Source organism: Moschus berezovskii, chromosome 15, assembly GCF_049115385.1.
Source record: "Moschus berezovskii isolate FMDL1 chromosome 15, NW_MosBer_1.0, whole genome shotgun sequence".
Taxonomy (NCBI): domain Eukaryota; kingdom Metazoa; phylum Chordata; class Mammalia; order Artiodactyla; family Moschidae; genus Moschus; species Moschus berezovskii.
Window position 1 is genome coordinate 38104932 of NC_142474.1, and position 24763 is coordinate 38129694.

Here is a 24763-nt window from a genome sequence, read left to right on the forward strand (position 1 = left end):
CCTGTCTGTGGCCACACGCCTCCACAAGAGCTGCTTTCCTGAGGGCGTGAAGGCTGCCCGCCCGGATGATGGGCCCCTCGGCCTGGCTAGGCAGTGAGTGTCCCTGTCCCAGGCTCGCTCATCTGCGTGCCTCAGCCCGGGGAGGGGACGACGGATTTTAGTCCCCCCTCTTCCTCCTACATGAGCTCCCCGGGCTGGAGGTGAGGGTCAGAAGTCACTCTGGACACTGACCCTTCGCGGAACAGAGCTCGGGGCGGAGAGCCCCCCACTGGCCTCTTGCAGATGCCCTGGGTGCTGTCCCGGCTGAGGTTGTCACCGCCTGTGACGCTGCCCCGCCGGGTCGGGATGGAGAAGGAATCCCACGTGCAGGGAGGAAGGTTCCCTTCTCTCGTCATTAGACGCGGCCTGACTCACCCATGGGGGACCACAAGTGCAGTGGACACTTTTCCTTCTGGCTACCGGCTTTCTGAACCCGCTTCTCTATGCAGGGACCCCAACCCTGGCAGAAGCAGAGCCTGAGGCCCGGAGACTGGGTCTGGGGGGAGTGTAGCCAAGGGGGACTGACGTCCCTGATGGTGTGTCCGGCTTAGCCCCAGCCCAGGGCACTCAAGGCCAGAGGTCAGCCTTGGTCTGCCCCTGTGTCCTTGGCCTCCGGTGGGGCTAACCCAGCCTCATGCAGTCCCCGCTCCCTGCAGGTGGAAGCCCCTGGGGACCGGAAGCAGCCGCTGCTTGGTGAGAGGGGTTCTCCGAGTGTGCAAGGGAATTGTGGAGGCTCCTCCTCCCCTTGTGTCCAGGACTTGTCTCCCTGAGGGTTCACAGTGCTTGCTTGTCCTGAGCGACCCTCCCGCCCGGGTGCCCTGCTCCCCGTGGGGCAACTGGCCGGTCACGTGGTCACTGTCCTGTCCCTTGAACTTGGGTGAAGTTGGATCTGAGGAGGCCCCACATGGAGTCCAGGTGGCCCGTGTCCAGACCACAGGCTAATTCTCACCAGGCCACTTTCCTGGGAGGAAGGACCCTGAGCTGACCTGCTGGCCACCAGGTGCTGTGCTTCTCCCGCGGGCGGTGTGGCCCCCCTCTCCCGCCTCGCCGCTCCAGCTCCAGCTGGAGTGGTCCTGGGGGGGAGGGTGACTCCCGGTGGACTTTGTGAGGCCCGGGGGACAGCCTGAGTCACCTGCCTATGCGGACACTCTCGTGGCCCCACCTGTGAGCAGGATGGTCACATGCTGCCTGCACTCAGCCCATTCACCTTACTCAGCCCTGTCCCCTGAGTCCCTATCCCCCGAGTCCCTGTCCCCTGGAATCCCTGTCCCCGGAGCCCCTGTCCCCCGAGTCCCTGTGCCCCGGAATCCCTGTCCCCCGAGTCCCTGTCCCTGGAATCCCTGTCCCCCGGAGCCCCTGTCCCCTGGAGTCCCTGTCCCCGGAGCCCCTGTCCCCAGAATCCCTGTCACCCCGAGTCCCTGTCCCCTGAGTCCCTATCCCCCGAGTCCCTGTCCCCTGGAATCCCTGTCCCCGGAGCCCCTGTCCCCCGAGTCCCTGTGCCCCGGAATCCCTGTCCCCCGAGTCCCTGTCCCCCGAGTCCCTGTCCCTGGAATCCCTGTCCCCCGGAGCCCCTGTCCCCTGGAGTCCCTGTCCCCGGAGCCCCTGTCCCCAGAATCCCTGTCACCCCGAGTCCCTGTCCCCTGGAGTCCCTGTCCCCCGAGTCCCTGTCCCTGGTATCCCTGTCCCCGGTATCCCTGTCCCCCCGGAATCCCTGTCCCCTGAGTCCCTGTCCCCTTGGAGTCTCTGTCCCTGGAGTCCCTGTCCGGCGGAGTCCCTACCCCTGGCCTCTGGCCACCAGGGGGCATCTGTTGTCCTTTTCACCTTGGGCTCATTTCCCTCCAGACTGGGGGGCTCAGACCCTCTGCCTGAGGCCTGATCTCAGATGCACTCCTGTAAGAAGATGAAAGTTTGGAAACTGACCTTGCCGTTTCTTTGTGGGGGCAGACCTTCTGTGGACTCTGAGCCCCTAGAACTCTGCTTTATGAGAAAGGCGCAACACCCCAGGAAAGCACAATTGTGCTTAATGTTTTTATTCACTTAACAGAAACATTCACTTATCAGATTTCACTGAAGTGCAATTTACAGAACTCAGAGGCAAATTAACATATGTAAATTCATATTTTAAGGTTTTGGATTTTTTTTACAAATATTACAAATGTACATCGATCGTTACAATATTGCCATTCAGTCATGCTTTTCATGTACATACTTTCACATAAGAATTACTATTTATTAAGTTCATTTTGCTTAAAAAATGCTGAAAATTAACTGGGCACTGCTGGGAAAGTGTTTTTCCTTTTTTACTGATGCATGTACTGCGGAGTGGTAGAAACCTAGTGCCTGTGTGACACGAGGCCCTAGAGTCCAGGTTGTTTGTCTTTGGAGGGTATTTCTCCCCTGGCTTCCTTTCTCACATGAGTTGGGAACCAGGTGTTTCTTTCTCCAGGGCCGGTGCTGCCCGCACATCCCTTCAGCAGTGATACGATTTGGTCTGCATGTTCAGAGCTGTGGTGTCAGTGTCCCTTTTGGTGAACAGGCTCCAGGGGTCTGAAGAGACTGAACACGAAATCACGGGAACACGCCAGGGGCCGCCCAGTCCTGAGCAAAGACCTGAAACAGTCAACGACGTGGGGCTCAGGGCAGACACGCACCTGAGACCTGATGCTCAGTGGTACCAGGATTGGGGGGTCAGGCAAGAGAAAGGGGGGAGGTCGAGGCGGGAGAGAGCGTGAGAAAGAAGAGGCAGCCGGAGGCAGCAGCTGCCTCTGTCTCCCCCCACCCGCCACCTGTACCCTTCATTTGATCTGATTCAGTTTGTGGGGGGATCTTAGCAGGAGCTGGAACATCCCGCATTCCCAGAACCCATAGTGCTGCAGCTGGTGGTGAGTCAGGAGGGGGCAGGGGCCCCCAGGGGCCCTCCCAAGTCAGAGCTTCCTCCCCTCCGCCCACCCCCTGCAGGGATCCCATGCGGGGCCAGGGAGTATGTGGGATGATGGGGAGGTGCTCAGGCTCACCTGGCCGCTGAGGGGTGGTCCATAAACAGGCTTTCCTGACTTCCCTTTGGTCTCATCAGAAAGTGCTATTTGTTGTATTTTGGGGCCAATTAGACAATTTCATTGGAATGGCTTCTTAAAAAATGGGTATAGAAGTTTCTCTAAATTAAAAATGTCTAAGTTTCAAATGTCTTTTTAATTTCTTTAAACAAGATACTATAGACACATCTTGAAATTTTTAATCTAAAAATAGGATTTCATCAAAATACTCTAACTATTCTATTCTGGGCATTGATATACCTTGTATTTACTATTTATGGCTCTCCAGACATGATAAACATTATATTGAAAAAAAACAAAACAGAAAGAAAAAACGCATTTAACTTTACCGGTAAGAACAGAATACTGTGAAAAAGGAATCACGTGGGAAAATATGAGCTGCACCTGCTTGAAAAGCTCGTCAATGGTTCTGAGGAACAGTGGACGTTAAGACACCGTAGCCTCCAGACATGAACAGACTCAGAGAGGAGCGAAAGGCAGCAGCAGTCATAGACCTGCACATCCTTTGCTTGGTAAAAACAAAACACAAATCTCAAATCAAGCAACACGCTGTCACAGGTGTGACCCGCTGCCCCCTCCCGACTCTGCAGGTGGGTCCGCCAAGATGCTCTGCACATGGAGCCCTGTGGCTGGGGAGGGAGGTGGATGCCATGGGGTGGGTGGATTTAATACAGCAGGGCAGGTGTGAGTGCAGAGGCACAGATGGTGCTCCGGCAGGTTCTGCGGGCGGTGGACAGAGGGCCCTTTCGTTGACTCTGTCCTGCTTTCAGGGGAACTCAAGATTTCTTCTCACAGAGACCACAGGTGGGATCCAGGAGGTATCAGGCTCTGCCTGACTCAAATTCCCCAGGTTTTTCCAATTAAAATGTGCAGGTGGATCCGCCTAAGCAGGGCCAGGCTTCTGGGGCCTGGAATGGAGGGAGAGGCACCTCTGGGCTCCGGGATGACCTGAGCTGGGCCCTCCTACCACCCCAGACCCCTCCTCGAGCTTCCAGTCATCCCAGCTCCTGCCCCCGCTTGCGCTCCTGTGCCAGGAACCCCGGGGCCCTTCCTCTTTTCCTGCTCACTTGTGGCAAAGCACCAGGACCTGAGCCTGGTCCTGCTGCCCTTGGACCCTTGTCTTGCTGCAGGCGGGTCCTGCAGATTCCTTGTCCACCTCTCCTGCCTAGAGGCACCCTCCTGACACGACAGATTAGTTCCAGGCTGGTGCTCACGGGCACTGGGTGTCAGACGCCAGCCTCCTCCAGGAGCAGCTGTTTACATGTCAGTTGGAGTGGTTTGTGGAGAACCAGTGCCTCGACGATCGTGAACATGCAGTCCTGACCCAGGCCCTGGGGGAGGCTCGTGATGGGTGGGTGGGCGCCTTCTGAGCCCCTAAGCAGGTACTTTGGGTGGCGCCCCGGCCTCGTTTGTGAGTCGCCCCCTGCATCATCCCTGTCATCTGCTGCCTGTGCTGGGAGCTCCTTTGTATGAAGTGTGGATGGCGTCCCCGAGGATCAGCTCAGGGCACTGTGAGCTGGGGTTCTGCTCGAAGCCAGGGGCTGTGCCTCCAGCCTTGAGAGCAGGACTCCGACTCAGGCTCCAGAGTTAGAGTCACAACCGGCCCAAGGCCTCTGGCTGTCTGAGCTTCGTTCGGTGAGACATCGGAGGATCAGAGACTTACATCAACTGGCCTTGACCCTGACTGTGTAAGAATTAAGATTTTACTGTCTTTCTTCAGTTCTTATGAAAGATCACTACGAGTCATCTGTTTGCAAGAACGTTTTCATCTCTCTTGAAACTTTATCTTGGAAAAGTTGTCCACTGCCTTGCCAGTCTTCTCTTGTCAAAGAACTTGAGTGCTGAGTTTGGCTTTATATTAAATCCTAGGAGAAGCGTCTCCTTTCAGACTTGTGACAAATACCGGCAGCTCGCTTTGCTTCGCTTTTGCCCCATTGTGGTGGGATCTGTGAGTGCAATGCTGTGCCTGTATTTCTCAGGTTAAGTGAGGAGCCTGGGCTGCTACGGAGCTTTGCTGTTTCTATTTTGCACCATGAATGCCAGATCTTCTAACTGGAGGAACGAGGGGCCAGTTGACCAGCATGATGGAGCCAGACATGAATCCTCAGTGGTGAGAGGCATATGATGGGCTGAGGGTATCCTGGGTGTCTCCCCACTGCATGGAGTGGGCTCAGGTTCCTGCCCTCTCGATCCCGGGCACCCTGGGTGCGCGGGGTGGGGGACCGAGAAGTGGCAGAACCCTGCCTGCTGTGCTGCTGCAGCTGCTTGAGTGAAGGTTTTGTCATTCAGGACGGAGATCAGAGAGCCAAGATCGGGGACCAAGATCCAGTAGTTCCGTGTGCTCTGGGCTTGATTTCTAATAAAGCTCAGTCACAAGGGCAGGACTCTGTCTGGGACGAGATGACCCCAAGTGGCTCACACCTTGTCTGCACTGTTGAGTCGTCGTCCGCCAGGGACGTAGCCATGGGAGCGATGGTGTAGGGCCCTCGTCACCGGATGTCCGCAGGTGGGTTCCTCAGGCCCTGGTGCTTTGGGAACTGACCCTTTGCTCTGTGAGAATGGTTCACTCTCTGGTCCTGTTTTGGGGCTCCTTAATATCATGCACCTCGAGTCCTTTTGAAAGGAAGTGGAATAAAAACTGAAACCGATGAACGTGACAGCTCGTGATTTCTGGCTTCTTTGGGGAGGAGCCCATGGCTTTTCTCTTCGCTCGTGGCTTACCCTGAAGTCCCACATGCTGTGCTTGTGGGAGCCCCTTGGTCGGGAGGTGTGTGGCAGGGCGGGGGCACTGGGTGGGCTTGGCTGCTTCTCACCAGCTGCACCTCGGCACTTCTCAAGGCAGCACTTGGCACCTCCAGCCTGAATGGAAGCTCCCCTTGGACACACAGGGGAGGGAGACAGGGCCATCTGTGCTGGAAGCGGGGTGTGGTGGGCAACCTCGGTCCTGGCCTCCTGGGAGCGGCCATCAGAGAAGCACCACGCCCCTAACTCAAGGCAAGTTGCTCACCCGAGCTTGGGCACGCGTGTTTCTGGAACACCAGAGGAATGCGAACGCTTGGTGCGGGTCAGCACCGTGGGGGCGCCCGCCGCACGCATTGTGCGCCGCTGGCCTCACAGCGCTAGCAGGAACTGGTCTTGCTCGGGAGGCTTCCTCACCCATGTGCCCAGCCCGGCCTTCTGGAACGCTTTACACAGCTGCTGTTTGACGGCCTGGTAGGTGCGCGCCCCCAGCTTGGCCTCACAGTACATGGACGGCGTGTCCCCGTGCCGTGGGATCCGGGTGCTCAGCTGTGGAACAGAGCGAGAGGGGCCGTGAGCCCACCGGGAGCGGCCTTGCCAGCGGGGGCCATGGTGGGGGCTCCAGCTGCTCGCCGGCCGGTCCGCGGCCCTGATACTCATTGCCGTGTAACTGGGGGGACCTAACCTTGGAGCATCTGTCTCCTGTCTGAACTGGAACCACATGGACTCTGAAGTCCCCGTAGACTTTTCACAGGCTGGGCCGGTCACAGCTGTTCACCACTGAGCCCCTTTCCATCTGTTTCTGGGGCCACAGGGCCAGCCTGCTGCGGGTGTGGGACCTGCTTGGAGGGGCCACGTCCGGGATCCCCAGGGGACCAGTTGGCATGTCCACGGTCACCTGGACCCACCTGTGCCCCCCGCCATCCCCCGCCCTCAGACCCTGGGAGGGAGTGGCCCTCACCTTGCCGTAGAGCCGCACCCACCGCGCCGAGAGCCTGTGCTTGCAAAGCCGGGAGGAGCGGCCACAGCTTCGCCTCCCCGTGGTGGCATCGATGACCTCCACGTCCGCCGTGCCCACCACCCAGTTCACACTGAAGTGGGGCGCCTTCCCGGGCTGTCGCGCTTCCGCCTGACTCACTCCTGCCAAGAGAGACCAGGTGCTGGGTGTGAGTGCTGCCTGCCCAGCGGGGACTGGGGCTGAGGGAGGGGCGGACGGCTGCTGTCACTGGGCTCGGGCACACTCAGGGCGTTGAAGGCAAGGCTGTGCAATGAGGACAGAGCCCACGCATCCCCTCTCTGGATGTTTGTCCTATGGACTGGGGAACGGATGAGTCATGGGAAGGCCTCCTGAGAACACGTGTTCATGGGGTGGATGCCAAGGTCACGGACACAAGATGGAGTGAAAAGAAGTGAGGCCTGAGGGTGCAGGGCCGCCGGCATGGCGAGGTGACTAGGGCCCAGTGTGGACTGGAAACCGGCCCGTGTTTGCATTTCAGGACAGCAGAGCATTAAACCGGTTCCTTTTAAGCCCAAGGGCTGCTCCAGATTCTAAACCACGGAGGACAGTGGCCTCAAGGAGGGGCGTGACCCTGGGCCCTCGGCCATGTGCCCTCCATGCCCTTCCACTCTGTGTGCAGCCAACACAGCCAGTCTCCGGGTCCTGCCGGGGTCACACAGGAGTGCGCAGAGGATGCTCTGGGCCTCGTGTTCATGGTCCTGACGCTGCAGGGTGTTCAGCCCAGCCCCTCCCCACCCCTGTCCCCTTGGCCCTCCCAACACCCGGATCCAGTCGCGGGGCACCCCTCCTGTCCACACACTGCTCCTCCACAGCCTCCTGCTCCCGAGCGGACGGCTGGATGGCTGGACAGTGGACGGGATCACTTAGTTCCCAGGGCAGCAGTGCCTGGTGCTGGAAGTCACTGCACTGCAGACCCAGCCCCTGTGGGCGCCAACTCCCCAGGAGAGCCACCCCCAGGCTGTTGGTGGCCATCACCTGCCTGGGCTCAGGCCTGGGGACCCCTAGGCACAGCTTCAGGTCAGACTTGCAGGCACCGTTCATGGTGGGGAGGCGTGTGAGGGGATCCCATCCGCCATAGGTCAGCCCAAGGTCACAGCGAGGAAAGCTGGGCCGTGGTCCTAGATGGCCCCTGCGACCCCTGTCCCATGGCCTCCCTGCAGTTTGCCGAGGCCCCTCTCTGGCCCTGGGTACCCCTGGCATCTGAGGGGGTCCCTGATTCTGGCAGAGGGTTGCAGGTCTTAGGAATAGGGTCTCATGCGTAAGAAGCCTGGGTCTCTGAGCACCAGGCAGTCCCAGCCCCGATGTTCTCCTGCCCTGCCTGAGCTCTGGGGTCCAAGATGCTGTCCTTGGCTGGGGACCACTGTGGGTGCGGGGGTACCGGGGAGGGAGGTGCCTCCTCTGGGGAGCTGGCCTGGCCTGTGGGCGCCCTCACAGCTTAGCGCCTTTGTTTTCACTGCCACCCCGTGGGCACCACCAGTGCCTCTCAGCTCCTAAGTGAACAATTTCAGGGTCCCAGGCGCTCCTAGGCTGACTCTTACCACCGCCCTCCACCATCTCTGTCTCCTCTTTCTGAGGATCTCGTCCAAGCCCAAGCCCTGGACCAGCTGGTCCCTGTGGGTCTACATGCGTCCGCCTGGCCCCCCTGCAAGGGAGGAGCACAGGGAGCACAGAAACGCCTCTCTTCTACCTTCCCCGGGGCTGTCAGTCAAGACAGGCTCCTCGGGATGGAGGGTCACCCCCACTGAGCCCAGAGCTAGGCGGCTGCCAGGGCACGGCCATGTGACTTCTCGTCCTCAGGACCCCAGGCTGTGCCCCCTCCCAGGGTGGGGGTGCCAGGAACTCACTCCTGGATCAGGTCGGGGTGGCCCGCGGCCCTGGGTCCCCTTCCCCGTTGGACACGTGTGCTCATTGCCTGTACTTCTGTGGCCCCACAGACATGGCAGTAATACTGCGCATGTGGGGAGTCCGCCCTGGACCGTCACCAATGCCTTCATCTGACCATCTGGTCTTCCAAGTACCGGGCGCTGGGTCTTAAGCGGCTGTGGGCCTGACCCGGAAAGCCTGCCCTGGGGCCTGGAGCTGGATACAGGGGTGTGCATCTGAGGATGGCCTCCTTACCGCTGAGCAGGGGCCGGTTGTGCCGGTAGGAGGCAGGCAGCTGGCCGACATCCTGGGTCCGGTGGCTCATGACACGGGAGAGGTGGCCGGTGTGGCGCAGGCTGCCCACCACAATGCTGTGCAGGTACACAGGCTCGATGAAGTGGCAGAGTAGCGCGCCCTGCAGGCCCAGCACGTTCCACCTGGGGGGAGATGGAGGTCAGGCCCTGGATGCTCGGCCCGGGGGGCCCTGGCAGTGGGCAGGGCCTGCTCCGGTGACCCAGTGAGTTCGCTGGGCTCTGGGCTGCTTTGACTTCAGGGGCCCTGAGCAGAGCATGGGGCTCCGAAATGAAAGCTGCTCTGGGTGCGTGTTGGCTTCTGCCAGCAAAGGTGATAGGGCCTTTGTCAGACTTTCCCCCAAATTTGGGTGGAACAAGGTTCCTCATATGTGTTATTTAAGGCAGGATTCTGCGGTTTCCATTCTAAATAATGTGCTTAAAATCCAGCCTCCATCCGCCGCACAAGCATCACGCAGTTGATTTCTTACATCATTGTTCTTTTCATTAATTAACATTTCTCTATGGTTAGAGCGATTATTGTGGGGCCTCCACGCCGCACATTTCCTTTCATGATTAATAAGGAGTCATTATATTTCCCTTTCCCGAAGCAGTCAATTAACACGGAATTCTTTCCATTAATTACTGAACACTCAAACCAGCAGGCCTACCTGGAGAGCAGTCTGTTCTGGGAACCTGTGACACCAATTGCCTTAAAAAGTTCTCCTTAAATTTTATTCCAAAACACAAGCAATTTAGCTGGCTATATTAATTTGCCTCAGAAGCATCGAGGTGAATGAGAAACATCTTTTAATCTCATGCAAGAAAAGGCAGCCATCTGGCTGGCGAGGATGGAGGCGCATCCCCCCCTCCATAAGTGTGGGTCATTAAAGTAATGTGCTCACCCACATAAAACTCAAGTGGAATATAAAAGGTAATATTTACACACAAACAGTTTAGTCCCACAATTTAAACAGTCATTGGTTTTATGAAACGTTTACTTTAGCCTATCAGATTTGCATAACTTCACTTAAAAAAATGATTGTGGTCATTTCTGTGAGTCACATCCTATCTCCCTGAAAGGAGTGGAGGGCTGTCCTTGGGGTTTGGTGGGCGATTTTCCCAGAGAGAAGGTGTACAAAAGGTATGAAGGAGAGGACATTGTTGGAGGCATGAGAAGCCAGGAAGTGGACATCCCCATGGATAACAAAGCCCTTTCTCAAACGATAAGGTTGGCATTCCAGAGGCCGTCGGTGGAATGGCTTGGAACAAAACGGTGTCTGAATGGTTCTGGCTGTGGCATTGTCTAAAGACAAACAAATTCTGTATCTGGCTTCCTCCTAATCACCTTCACAGCAGAGATGATCAGCCTTCTCCTGGCCTGGCTGTAGGAGTTTAACTTGTCCAGCCAACACTGTCGATAAAGCCAAAGTCACCCTGAACACAAACTGGAGAGTTTTCAGTTTTCTGGAGGGAATGGGAGAATGCCTTTCCTCTAGTTCAAACAGTGATATCACCGCAGTGTTGACAGAGAAGAAAGTTCCAGATCTGGTTTCATTGTAGATAATCCTAAAGAAATATATTTGTGTCTGTCGGTCACTGAAACACCAACGATACCTGAGGGGACGATCCTGGGAAGAAGCTGGCCTCTTTAATGAGGGATGCACTCTCTGTGCCTGGAGCACCCATGGGACTGCCCAGGCGGCCCCAGTCCAGACTGCCCTGCTCACACTCAGAGGGAGGGACCCCCGCAGCCCCAGATCTCAGCGCAGAAGTCCCTGGATAGCAGCTGTAACTACTTGCAGTTCATTTTTATGGAGAAAGTTTTAATCTGTTCATTTAAAGACACATTGCAATTGATAATCAAGTTCAGGTGCTTAAAATTAGAAACCATATCTAGAGGAACATTAGTTCCAGAAGATTTAGACTTTTATAAGCCTCTGGACTCTGAGAGACAAGAGATAAAGACCCCTAAAACCCGTTCCCCATCCTTTCAAGAGGTGGCGTTTCGGCATTCGCTTGTGACGGAGGGTTTGGATCACTTCTCACAGCCAGGCCAGAAAGACCGGCCATGTCCATGGGAACTGTCGATGCCCCACACCATGCTGGCCTCGTAGCGAGTTTCACTCTCTGTCCCCTGATGTTTGAGGTCCTAGAGACGGTGAATCTTCAATGCTGCATCACATCAATTCTGTCCACTTCACTTTCTAGGGGTCAGTCAGAGGCCCAGTGCTCTGGGGGTAGAAGGAGGACTCCCTCATGCTGGAAACAGCTGCTTTTCCCTCTTGATGAGGGGTGAGAACATCACAGGGGAGGGTGCGTTTTCTTCTGACAGAGGAGGCATCTGATGCTATGGGCGCTTCTCTTTGCTGCAGAAATCAGTGCTTTGGTTTTATGCGGTTGGGCCAGGGTGGTCGGTCCCTCCAGGGCAGTAAGCAGCTCTGTTTCTCCTGCAGCCTGTTGGTCATTTCCCTAAGATTCCAGATCCCTGTTTACAGGGGCTCAGGTTTTATCTGTTGTGTAGCCCAGGAAGCCACAGGGGCACCGAGTGTACCTGGGCCACCTCTGTGTGCAGGGTCAGGGTCAGGGCCTGGGGTCCCCGCTGCCCAGCTCCTGAAGTCTGTGGGTGTCTGCCTCTCTGAGCCCTGTCTGCCCCTCTGACAGCTCTGCCTGACTCTCCAGGGAGGTGGGGGATGTGGGCAGAGTCCAGGACTGCAGGGTGTACGTCAGTACCAGACTAGGCCCCCTCCGGGACCACAGTCCTCGTCCCCTTCCCCACACCAGGGCGGCTCTCGCGTGAGGAGAGGGGCTGTTACCTGGCGATCTTGTCTGTGCAGGACATGGTGACCAGCTGCTCACCCAGCAGGACGCCATCCCAGGTCTGCACCGCGCCCGGGCCGCGCACAGGCACTGTTCCCTCCCCTGACTCGATCTTCGTGCGCAGGTGCCCCCGGAACTTCCTGGCCAGGTGCTTGCTGCTGCTCACTAGGAGATGAGAGCCGAGTAAGATTGAGTGGGGGGAAGGGGGCCTCACTAGGAGACAAGAGCCGCATAAGACAGGGGTGCGGGGGTACGGGGCAGCACCTCTGGGCGGGACGGGCTCATGTAGACGCGGAGGAGCTGGGACACAACTCTGCCCTGGTCCAGCTCGGCCAGAGTCACACCACAGTTTGGACACTGACCATCAGAGGCTCTGCAGCCATCTGGTCTCTGAACACTGAGCATAGGTGGGCCAGGGGAGGAGCCGCGTGTACAGCGTCGACGTCTGGGCTCCTTCTCACCTCTTGAGAGGTTCTTTTCACCTTTGTGGCCATTCAGAAACCACACTTAGTTCCCAGGCAGCGGGATGCAGACCCAGTCTAAATCCGAGTCCTGGCTGTATGGTCTCCCAGCTGTGTAGCCTTGGAAAAGCTACTTAAGACACTGTGATAGTTACTGCATCTAAAAATGGGGACAGTGGGGTTACCTGTCTCCTAGGTTGAGGGACTGAGATGGGACCTCGGAGCCCAGAGCTGCTCCCAAGGGTTCGATGGGGGGGCATCTCTACGCCCAGAAGTGACGCCAGCAGGTGGGGTACTGCCTTGTCACTGTTCCCCGTCTTTCCTCTCCAGAGCCCCCAAACCTACACACACCACAGTTACATGAAGCACTAGCTTGAACAAGACAGATTAACTTTACTACTTTGTCTTTTTAAAAAATTTTTGTACTTAGTCTGCGTTATATTGTATTATAGAAACGCTTAACTGCTTTGCATGCAAATTATATGTGAAATATCATAGTAATATCACCACTGATATACACACGATGACATGGATGGATAGTAGATGCCTTCTTTACAAGGTTTCTATGTAAGTTTTAGAATTAGTGAAAATGCATTACTCTTTTGCATACCTCACTGAAGGTACCGAACAATAGATGACATCTGAATTTACATGGGTACCTTCTCTTACAGATCTCAGATAATTCTTGGCATATGTTCTCATGGTTTCTAAGAACTGAAGTTCCTTTCCTATGTATTAATAGCACCCAGAGGCCATCTCTGGGGAAGAAAGTCACTGCACAACTCGGGTTGTGACTGATCGTGCTACCAACCAGGTCCTTGGCAATGTGAGGTCCAGTTTGGACTGGCCTCTAAGTCTTCTCTGGAAGGGAGAAACAAGCTGAGAGGCTGAGCCTGGGGGTGGCACAGCCAAGGGATGCCCGGCTCGCCTCTGGGTAGAGCCTGAATCTCTTCTTTGCTGTTTTACATGGCACTAGGACTCGGGTGACAGTGATGATGCTGGTGATGCTGGTGATGGAGCCCGCTTACTCACGCTCGGCCGCGCGCTCGTGGGGTGAGTGCAGGCGCGCGTCTCCGCAGGGCGAGGCGCTCAGGTACAGGTGAAACAGGACTCCGTCTCGCAGCCGGAAGCCGCCCTCCTTCAGCCGCTCAAAGATGGAGCGCTCGCTGTCTTCGCGCCGCTTGCTGTAGATGGGTGGGCGCTCAGCCCCGGCCCAGGGCTGGGCCCCCCAGGCTTGACTCACAGCTTCCCCTGCAACCTGCATGTGTCTCTCCCCGCGTGGAGCCCCCTGAGTCTGGCCCCCACGGTCCTCCCCGCCCTGCGTCCTCGGGGCCGTGACCCCGATTGCTTGTCTGTGCCAGGGGTCATGGGGTCCCGCGTTCCTGAGGGGACCACGTCTACACTGCACCGGGTTCTGAGTCCGATGGCGAATGGGGATAGAGGGGCGCGGTTGGAGGGGTGTGGCCCCCCAGGAACTCAGCACGTGGACCCCCCTGCACAGAGGAACCCCCATCAGCACGGAGGAGTCCCTCTTGAATGGAGGACTCCCCTGCCTCCACGCACTGAAGAGCTCCACTGCACGAAGGAGCCCCCCTTTGCACAGAGGAGCCCGGCTGCAGCCTGCCAGTGGCCTCACCCACCACCCCGTCCTGCTGGTCACCGCTCCTTTCCTCTGGGTCCAGCTGTTTCACACGTCCTGCCCCATTGCTGATGGATTCCTCACACAGGCGGAGCCTGGGAACCCCTGAGGTGTCCCACCAGCCTCTCTGCCTCCTGACTCTGCACCAGACCCCCAGACAGAGATCCCCAGAACCTCGGGGCAAACGTGTGGCCCTGGCTTTCTGCAGCAGTTGCTGGTCCCCTCCCCATAACCCCCCAGGGCAGGGGCCCGGTGTCCGTTCCCCCTGCCCCCAGCCAGGCCCAGGCTATGGTGACACACCCAGAGTCAGGGGTGTTTGGAAACATTTCTGACATGGGCACTCAGGACAGAAATCCTTCCCCATGTTAGGCGAGATTCTCCAGCTCTCTTCCCCACATTCAGCCCTGGCCAACCCGCCGCAGGCCTGGAACTGAGGAGAAGCTGCAGATCAGGTGCTCGGATAAAACTTCCCAGAGTGTGTGAAGGCCTTGCTCCCTGTGCATCTGCTCAACACCCCCGGGCCTGTCCCTGCTCTGTGTGACTGCTGGGACCCTGTGTTAGAGGGTGTGGGGAACAGCAGACCTGGCTGAGATGCCCGCTGTGCTCGGGGCCACCGAGAGTCTGCCCCTGCCTAGGGGGTCCCAGGGAGACGCCCCTGGGACGGCCCAGTGAAGAGCCGTGTGCTTTCGGGGCATGGCCGCTGGCAGGTGCAGGGCCAGCCAGGACAGAGGGGATGCCAGGGTGGAGGGACACAGGCGCAGGCCTCGTGCTCACCTCAGGTGCAGCTCCAGCTGTGCGTACAGGAAGTGGACCAGCGCCCGCCTGGCCAGGATCTCCGCGTGGCAGTCGTTGACCACCAGCCCCTGGTCGTTGATGTGCTCGCCGCTGATGCACTTCGTCCCCGAGGACAGGACGACCACCTGGGCTTGCCGGGCGTCCAGGCCTGGGGAACAGAGGAGGCGTCAGAGCCTGCGGCCGCCCCTCCCTGCGGGCACTGAGTCTGCTCTCCCCCTCTGTCCCCACCCCTCCCCCCAGCCTGAGCCTCAAGTTTATCTATAAATAGGCAGCCAACCGGCCAGTGGAAGGTGCTGGGGAGCCCAGGAACTCTGCCGCCACCCGGCCCGTGGCCGAGGATCACCCCTCAACTGGAAGACTCCTCTGGTCCTATCCAGGGCTATGCAAGCTGCTTCCTAGCCAAGCTTGCGGGTCCATGGGGAGCTCTGAGGGATATTGTTATGTAAGTAAGGAAAGCAGCTCCTGCTGCTGGGGGTCCAGAGCCCTAAACCCCAGGGAGTGGGGGTGGGGTCACAAAGCCCCGTGGAACAGAAGACAGGACTGTGAGACCACCTTGAGCCAACCCGATCTGCGGTGAAGCCGAGACCCTGATTTCCAGGTTAAATCCTGAGTCCAGGCTTTCCTGAGAGCCACACCTCCACTCAGAGGGTACCAAGGGCTCCTCCCGGAGTGACCCCCCTCCCCCAGTATGCATATCTGAAAATCAAAAGCTCTTCAAAGGTACAGCTTTACCCAGCTTCTCCTTGGCACCTTAATTAGTCCCAACCCCTCAGAACATCCTTGGACCTGCAGCCGCCTTGGTGGGTGTGGAAGGCAATCGGAGCTGATGAACTCCGTGGCTTTCCTGACACTTCTTCCTTTCTTCTATCCTTTTCTTTCTCTCCTCCCTCCCTCCAGCCACCTCTTTCACAGGTAGCTGTGCCCAGCATGGACAACTGATCGTCATCATTAGGGAGAACGTGGAAAGTTTTGTTGAATAAGGTAACATGACTTAAACACTCTAAAGCCACCCCCAGCACGTAGATAAACACTGGGTGTTAGTGTTTTCCTGTTATTCGTTCACTAACAAGCTTAGTGCTATGTTTCCACTAAATTCAGAGACTGGAAAAAAGACAGGGATAGTTTTATTGCCACCAGAGAAAATAGGGAGTTGGTTTTTTTCCCCATGAAATCTTTGGGGCAATTAAATGCTGGGCTACGACTTGATGACCATCGACATGTGGCATCTGAACGGCTTTGATGGGAGTGCCTGATTTCAGAAGAACACGGCCCAGGTTTAGTCATCTTCCCGTCTTCCTGTACTCCTGACACGTGCCGCCTTCCCAATGCAGGTGGACACAGGCATTTCTGGGATGTAGCAACAGTCAGGGCTGCTGCCCATCACCTGGTTGAGCTCTGACCTGGTAGGACCTGGTGAATTCTTCTAGACTAAACTCCTGTTCATCTGCGTGTGAAATGGGAGTGGGCTAGGTGGTCCTCATGTTCTTTCTTGCTCCATTTTAAGGGGAGACATTTACCATAAACAAGTCAGCACGCATGCTATGTGGGGCCAGGGGTAAATCTATCCTGCATTTTGTGGTTTAAACTAACAGTTTAAACCTTAGATTTAAAATCAATTGTCCGTCACACTCCTTGTTGTGAGGTGTCTACCCCCTGGAATCTCAATGTGTCCTGTGTCTCCACCGAGATGTTTCATCAACTGAACAGTTATTATGACCGACTCTTTGGAATCCAGTTCATCATTTACCATCTTTCACCACAGCACGGAGCTTCTGTCCAGTTCATTTGCTCCTACTCATCTCCCCTGTGTCCTCCTGGGTATAAATAAAATATCCCACTTTTAATTTTACTATCAAAGCAACTGTCCGTCATTCAGAGAAAAGAGGAAAAGAAAGCATTTGAGAATATGGGGACAAGGTCCTTGAATCCTGCCTCTGTGAGGCCTCTGTGAAGCCTCTGTGAAGGTGGACGTTCCCTTGTGCTCCTGGCGACAGAAAGAAGTCTCAACTGTATTTGATCTGTCAGGATCTATTGAGTGCCAATGGGAAAGCAATGTTTAAGTGCCAGTTTTTCTCGAGCCAGAGTGCAGCCCAACTCTCCACCTCCTTGCTCACCTGAGCAAAATGCACGCAACAAAGCACCTCTTATATCTCTTAACATCTCACGACTCTGAAAGGTTGGCTGACGTTCCAATGCTGAGCTCATCAGCACTTCCAATTTTCCCAGAGAAGACAGGCCTTGGCTGCTGCCCAGAGAGCCTGACATTCTGGGTGGGGCTGTCCTGGGCTGTGCTCTCCACTGCCCAACTTCAAGGAGGTGTGTTTTTTCAGGGTGGGTATAAATCCCAGGCATTCATGTATGTTTAAAGCTGCATGTTAACTTAAATGGAAAAGAGTGAAGCCAAAGTTTCTAAATTTTGCAGGCCAGGTTGGCAAAAGACAGGTTTAAATGTACACTTCTAAAAACATACACTAGGGAACCCCTTTTTTGGCTCTTTCATAACCTTAGACCTAAGAAGTTGCATGGACAGATCTTCAGCACTGTGTCTTGAGTTGTGTCTGGGGCCACGTGGACGAAGGACAGCATCTTAGCTCTGTGGCTGCATCTTAGCTCTGCACACCCCTCCCCCCATCAGATGCGAGGGTCACCTGGCCCCTAGGTCTTGGTGTCTGTACTTCTTCAAATCGATAATAAAGATTCCCACCGTTCCCACTTCTCGGGGTTGGAGCAATCAACTGAGTGGCGTATGCTATCAAAATTACAATTTTCACATCAGCTGAGACTCATGACAAACAGCTGCTCAGAAATTGCTTCTTCATGGGAGCGTGGGCGCCGTCAGAGCAGAGCTTGACCCGGGCTCCACTGAAACACGGTCCAGATTTGGGTCCAGAGGCTCTGATTCTCCTCCATTTCCAGCCCTGTGGGAAGGAGGGGTTCCAGGCGAAGCGTGGCTGGGGGCGGGGCTTGATTGCCAGGACCTACGAGTGGAGGGCATGGGAATGGACCTGCCTTCTATCACTGACCAAAGGGAAAGCATGATGCCAAGTCGGGCTGAGGGCAGGTGGAGCCTGTGTCCCACTTTAATTCAGGGGCTGCCCCCCTGGAGAGGACGTGTGGGGTCGAGGGACACCTGGCAGGAGGTCTATCTCCTCACTTTGGCCTCGGGTGGTTCCTTGTGGATGACCAACTCCTGCCCACTCCGCTCAAGGAGTCGCCTGTAGGGGGAAACAGGGCGGTTGGGGCGGGCAGCATTTCTGTTCAGGTGGGAAATCTGCGCGGTGCCTACGATGACTGGACAAATATTTTACTCACAAATGTGGATGTTCAGACACAAATCATAACCAGGATAAAAGGGAAAAACTGAAACTAAAAAAAGACGCCACCGATCACAGAGGTATCACTGTGATTAGGGACCAGAGACAGGCTCGGTAATGTGCTGGTGAGTCAGAGAAACCTGAAGAGACTGGCTGGCAGTGAAACATGAAGAGCATCCTCTGAAGAAACAGGGACCAGAGGACAAGACAGGAGACGAAGAGCATCCTCTGAAGAAACAGGAACCAGAGGACAAGACAGGAGACGAAGAGCATCCTCTGAAGAAACAGGAACCAGAGGACAAAACAGGAACCAGAGGACAAGACAGGAACCAGAGGACAAGACAATAGCTTGCAAAAATTAGAACACGGGGCAGCTGAAGAGCTGTCACATACACAGGGAATTTCCAGGAACACAGAGTAAAACATAGATTAACATCTGGTGGCTCAGATGTTTAAGAATCTGCCTGGAATATAGGAAACCCAGGTTCAATTCCCTGGGTCAGGAAAATCCCCTGGAGAAGGGAAGGGCAACCCAGTCCAGTTTTCTTGCCCGGAAAATTCTAGGAACACAGGGTAAAAGGTAGATTAATAGGAAGGTGAAAGACGGGGAGTTAGCTGAGAATGTTGAAAATTTGACAAAAATGTGAATGAAGGAAGGAATTTATCAAATAAATGATACAGGAAAAATTGCTGAACAAATGACTTAAATATGTCAGGGAAGGTGACTGGCTCACACCTACACAGCGTTATGAAGTTATGTAGCGTTCAAGTGAAAAAGACCCTGCCCTCCCGTGTCAGGGGTGGGGCAACCACTGCAAACAGATGTCAGTTAGGACATCCCTAGTCAGAGATACTGGATGAGAGAGCAGAGAAAAGCCCTGGAAAATACCCAGGGCAAGCAAGCGTGAGCTCAGATACCCCAGCTCACCCTCCCAGGAGCAAGAGACCCGGGTCAGGAAGCTCCTGGAGACGTGGAGATTCAGTTTCTGTCCTATGCATTTTAAAGATGTTTCTAGAGACAGAAGGAGGACGGCATGGACGCTGAGACAGTGGTCCAGGCGGGTGGTATGGGACCCCTGGTCCGGCGGGCAGAGACTCCAGCACCGGTGCACCCTTCAGGTGTGAGAGCTTGAAGGTCATGTGACCACCCCTCCCCCCCTCCACACACAAAGTGGTTTAAGGAGGTCTAGCTGCTTGGACCAACCTTCAGTGTCACATGGTCTGAGAGGTGGGGAGCCTTGAGGATAGATGTGACCCGACAGGGGGACAGGCTCTTTCCTCAGAGATGTACCCCCCTGCACTGAGAACTGTGAGCTTCCCGCAAGTCACCTGACTTTGCCATTCAATTTATAGCATCCTGATAGATGCTGCTTAGCGGTTTCAGTCTTAAACTCATGGCAGAGGCGAGGTAGAGGAGACAGCCAAGGCACAGACCACAGAAGAGAGTATGAACGTCATCGGTGATGACATAAAAATCCGTCCACATGCAGAGACATCACTGGGGGAAGACAGGGTTGACACTGCCAGCCCCAATTTACAAAATGGAAAGTGAAGACGCCCCATTCAATCTAACAGGGTGAAAAGCAAAGGGTTAAGTGTATATTATAGATACAGAAATGGAAAGTAAAATAGTATCCATTTTTAATAGTGTGAATCAATTGATAAGATTTAGAATGGAAAATCTTGAAACATAGAACCAGCACAGTATTTAGAGTCACAAGAGCAAAATTAAGAATGATTAAAATGTCTGCTTCCGAGTTTGCTTGGGGCCAAGGATGGAAACTTCCATTTGTGAGTTCTCTTCTCTTAGTGCTTTTCCCAGTGAATGCAGTGTTTTCAAAAAGGTAAAAACTGTGCTGTTTATAAGTATATATTTTTGCCACTGTATTTCTCAGAATGGCTACAAAACAGCATCAGTCTCACTCGTGAGCTAATTGATATGGGTGAACTGGCTTTCTGCTTAAAAATGGAGGGGATGACTTGTCAGGTTTTATTTCAAAATAAACTTAATTTATAACATTGTAATATATGTTATAAAAGCTAGAAAAAGACACATCACCGCCTTTTAGAGTTTCTTAGGCATTTGCTTGGATAACTGAATTAGAATTATGATTACATTGCCCATCACCTTTAAGTAAGTGAATATTTGAAAATATTTCAATTAGTTATTTTGCAAAATATTTCCTAATCTCTTTTTAATCAACATGTTTATTAAACGTTCTCTTTGTAACAGGAAAGTAAATTTCAGTAATTTATTCTCCCATGTTCATAAGTTACTAATCAGTGTAGGTTTACCATGTAAAATTTCACATTCATGGAATATTGCACGCATGTGTGCTCAGTCATTTCAGTCCTGTCCAACTCTTTGCAACCTTATGTAGCTTGCCAGACTCCTCTGTCCATGGGATTCTCCAGGTAGGAACACTGGAGTGGGTTGCCATACCCTCCTCCAGGGGAATCTTCCCAACCCAGGGCTTGAACCTGTGGCTCCTGTGTTTATGCACTGGCAGATGGATTCTTTACCACTGAGCCACTGGGGAAGCCCATGTTATATTGGGTTGGCCAAAAAATTTGTTTGCGGTTTTCCATAACATTTTATGGAAAGCCCCAAACGAACATTTTGGTCAACCAATGCATTTAGTTTCTTTACGTGGATTGCCTGCTGTGGCTGCGTGGATGGAGGGCTGCCTCCAGTGGCAGTGGCCTGGACTGGGGAGGGGGCTCTTAGCCCTTAGTTTGGGACATTTTTTATTCTATCAAGGCAGAGTGGCAGGGTTACCAAACGCTGGTGGCTCCCATGGGGCACGTGCCCCAAATTCAACAGTGTCACTGATGGAAGAGACTTGCCTTTGACTTAGAACATTACCCTTATAAAGTGATTCTTACATTCCAGAGCTCTTCATGTCCTTCGTCCTAGTCACCAGCTTACCCTGGGAGGAGGCATTTTCATTTCCATTTTCCCAATGTGGAAAGACTGAGTGAGTGTCCTTGTGCTACTGCCCGACCCCAGTGGCCTTGCGCTCAGTGGCCCTGGAGGAGCCTCTGGTGTCTAGAATGAGAGGGAAGCGGGCCAGTTGTCTGGCTTCTAACACCCAGGCTTTTGGACAGTAATCGTTCTCTGGTAGGTAATTACCAGCTCACCCCAAACTCTGCAGCTAGAAACAGTTGAATTCAAATAACCAGATGGCTAGTTACTATTAGTAGATTATTTAGTAATGAGATGTTTTCACCCAAATTGATGGTTTAAAACTAAGCATCACTTTCTTGAACCTGGCTGATAAGAGCAGCCTTGATGGGCTGTTTGTCACCTGTTCTGTCACCGTCTGTGAGCGGTTAGGGGTGGGGGCTGGAGAAGGCCTGCCTTCTGTCTCCTGCAATGGGCTTGTTCAGGGTGGTATGCGCCCTGAGAGGGGGACTGAAGAATCTCAGGGTAAGGAGTTCCCTGTGGGGCCTGACTCTGGCTGAGCTCCTGCAGACAGGAGGCTGCGGTCTCCCCGACCATGGGGTGTGGGGACATGTCTGACAAAAAGGGACTGCTGTGCCCTCTGGTCGCCCTTCTTCGGGGCTCTGAGGGGTGGACAGTCTGCTCTGTTCCATGTCTTCATGGGGAGGGGGGTCCTATTTCCAGGCTGGCCCCCCCTTCCCCGCAGGGAGGCGTTACCTCGGGTCATGACGATCCCGGCCAGCGCCTTGTGGCGGGCGTGCGCCGAGGCCAGGCCCGTGGCCAGCTCTCGGAACTTCTGCGTGACCAGCTGGGACACGGCGTCTGCGAACTCCTGGAAAACACAAGCAGCGGCCTTGTGACCATGGCCCCTCCTCCACTCTGCCCCTGGCCCGCCTCCCACTCTGTGACCCCCCGGGCCTCAAGGTGGCAAGCCAGCCACTGCGATTCTGGTCCAGCGTGGCCCCCGGGCATGAGCCTCCAAGTAGGACCCTGGGAGGGGGGACTGTCCCTGCCTCCCTCCTGCCACGCAGAGGCTTCCTCCAGTTGGGAGGGGGCTGGTGCTAACACCACTGACAACTGGTTCCCACTTTCTTCCCTGTGTCACAGAACCAATCACCCCAACACCCAGGAATCACCCCAACATCTGGGAACCGCCCTTTCTCTTCAGTGACTTTCCAGGTGCTTCCTGGATGGCGGGGTCCAGAGCCCTCCACCCCCGCTTCTGAGCGCCCCCTCCCACCCCGTCCCCATCCGGTCTCTGAACCACCCACCCTCCATCAAGACCTTCCTTTAAACATCTCCCCTACAAGCCTTTTTTCTTTATCCTTTTAAGGGGTCCTTGACATTTATGTTAAGCGTATTTCTCAATTAACATTTTATAAAGGTGAATGTAGAAAGAAAAAAGCAAAGATTTCTTTAACTTTTCTTACTCTGGGTGGAGGACAGTCTAATTAAGATGTACAGGGGTATTTAGCCGGTTAAAATTTATCTCTTTGGTATTTAACCAGTATTACTTCCTAGGGCAGCTTTGGGACATCTCGCTTCTTTGGTATTTAACCAGCATTACTTTCTAGGGTGGCTTTGAAAAGTCTCACTTATAGTTTTGCCAGGGGGAGTTTTATGGAATGTTTATATATTGAACTATGACCCTTAGTTTTTCTGGGTTTAAAAGTCAGAAGAAGAGAATTGTGAATAAGCATCTGCATTGGAAAAGTGCATGTCCTCTGTTAAGGCACTGAGCTGTCTCCTCAGACCTTCTGGGAAATGAACAGACTGGGCTTCATAAGGAACTCAGCCTTGAGCTTTCTGTGCTCAGGCCTCCTTCCCTCATGAACCCACTCCACCCCCACCCCCAGCCCCCCATCTCCCCAGCCCCCATCCCCTCATCCCCAGCACTGCAACTATTTTCAGTGATTGGCTTTAATTAAATCGCATACATGCTTGCAGCTGCATGTAGTTCTTCATAGTTGGATTTGTATGTGTAAATGTTGTTGTTGTTGATTATGTGGTGTGTTAGAAGCCAGGCAGAAACTTAGAATTCACGTTGGGAGATGCAGACTTACTATCTAATTTAACACTACGAATTTTTAATGTTTTAATCACTTGAGATTTAATACATACAGTCAACTCTGGTTACTGCAAACCCAACTAATCAGACTCTGAGATAATTTGATTTTTCTCCATTTGGTTTATGGTAGAAGCAGCTAATGGAGAAGGCAATGGCAAGCCACTCCAGTACTCTTGCCTGGAAAATCCCATGGATGGAGGAGCCTGGTAGGCTGCAGTCCGTGGGGTCGCTAAGGGTCAGACACGACTGAGCGACTTCACTTTCACTTTTCACTTTCACACATTGGAGAAGGAAATGGCAACCCACTCCAGTGTTCTTGCCTGGAGAATCCCAGGGACGGGGGTGCCTGGTGGGCTTCCGTCTATGGGGTCACACAGAGTTGGACACGACTGAAGTGACTTAGCAGCAGCAGCAGCAGCAGAAGCAGCTAAATGCTCAAAAGCAAGCTTGGTCTTGAATTATTTTTGTAAGTTCAGATTCCAGGGTGCCTCTGTGGGCTCCATGGAGCTCCTTCAGTCTCCTAAGGTGGAGGCAAGTACCCTAACCAACAGCAAACTTTGAGGGGGTCTTTCCAGCCCACAGGGTACACAGTGCAGCATCAATGCTTTCTGGTCTAGTGTGTCCCTGATGGGGAGGGGAAGGGTCCTACATAGATCCCCGAGTCTGGTCTAGTCCCTCCTTGGGGGAGAGGAGAGGTCCTACAGAGACCCCCGAGTCTGGTCTAGTCCATCCTGGGAGGAGGGGAGGGGTCCTACAGAGACCCCTGAGTCTGGTCTGGTTCAGCCCCTGGGCACAAGCCCATTGAGAGTGGTGTTGAAGCTCCTCCTGGCACCCTCAGGGTGGTGGTCTGCGCATCAGGACAGTGGACAGAGAAGAGTCTGGTGGGGTCTGGGTGGGGCAGTAGAGGCTGGATGTGGGGATGGGTGAGAAGACAGCTTTGCAATATCAAAAGCCCTGTGCAGAGAAGCTCTAAAGACACACTGCAAAAATTCTGAATAATGAGCTGAAGTATCATTTGCAACATAAATTTCTCGTTAAATATGAAAAAGAGGATGTCCGGCGGCTGGTAATTTAGCCTCCGAAGGTCCCTGGTAGCAGGAGAGGGTTGCTGTGTCTTCCCCAAGTGGGTCACGGACTCTCTTGGGGCTTACAGTGGGAGGAAATATTATGCCCAGTGGCCTGCTGCCTCCCCCTGCCCCCTTCTCTTCTGCAGGAGCAGACGGAATGACTGGGGTGGGGGCTGCAGAGTCTGCAGAGCTGCCCAGCCCCTTCAGGGCCTGACGAGCTCCGTCTGGGGTCCGCTGATGCTGTTCGTGCAGAACTTGGCACAGGCTGGACACTTGGAACAGAAGCGAACAGAGGAGAGCGGACTGGCTTCTGGTTAAACGACGGTGATCGTCAGGTGACTCCGCTTCCAGAGGTTAAGTGGGGAAGTTGGCTCGGCATTTAATGAGCTGCACGTTCCCAACGAAAACAGGAATGCGATGCTACTTGTGTGTATGTGGTCGGCATGCTGCCCGCCGGCCCCAATTACTGAGGCAAATTACCAGCATTATTCAAATAGGAAAAATAAACTTTAAATAGGAACACCAAAAGACTCAAACTCCACTTATTTCCAACACTAATATTTTGAAAGGCCTAAGTAAATAAAATGTGTTGCAGGAGCAGCCCTCAGGGTAAAATTGACATTCAGCCAAAGTGGGGAGGATATTAAAATCGA

At 54.3% G+C, this 24763-nt stretch overlaps 1 protein-coding gene and 1 long non-coding RNA gene across 2 annotated transcripts in view; one reads left to right on the forward strand and one right to left on the reverse strand.

Annotated features, from left to right (window-relative positions):
• Positions 1–693: 693 nt before the first annotated feature.
• LOC148775418 (uncharacterized) lies at positions 694–2590 on the forward strand. The gene is made up of 3 exons (XR_016039165.1): positions 694–732; positions 1012–1039; positions 2486–2590. It is a non-coding gene; the product is annotated as an uncharacterized LOC148775418 (long non-coding RNA).
• A 3229-nt stretch (positions 2591–5819) lies between these two features.
• Positions 5820–24763, reverse strand: part of ADARB2 (adenosine deaminase RNA specific B2 (inactive)) — a 232354-nt gene continuing 213410 nt past the window's right edge. Inside the window, exons 4-10 of the mRNA XM_055431566.2 lie at positions 21693–21807; positions 14697–14865; positions 13316–13467; positions 11819–11987; positions 8968–9149; positions 6793–6971; positions 5820–6380 (exon numbers count right to left, since the gene is read on the reverse strand). Of these exons, the coding sequence (XP_055287541.2) occupies positions 6204–6380; positions 6793–6971; positions 8968–9149; positions 11819–11987; positions 13316–13467; positions 14697–14865; positions 21693–21807 (1143 nt within the window). The 3' untranslated portion in view covers positions 5820–6203. The remainder of the gene's footprint in view (positions 6381–6792; positions 6972–8967; positions 9150–11818; positions 11988–13315; positions 13468–14696; positions 14866–21692; positions 21808–24763) is intronic.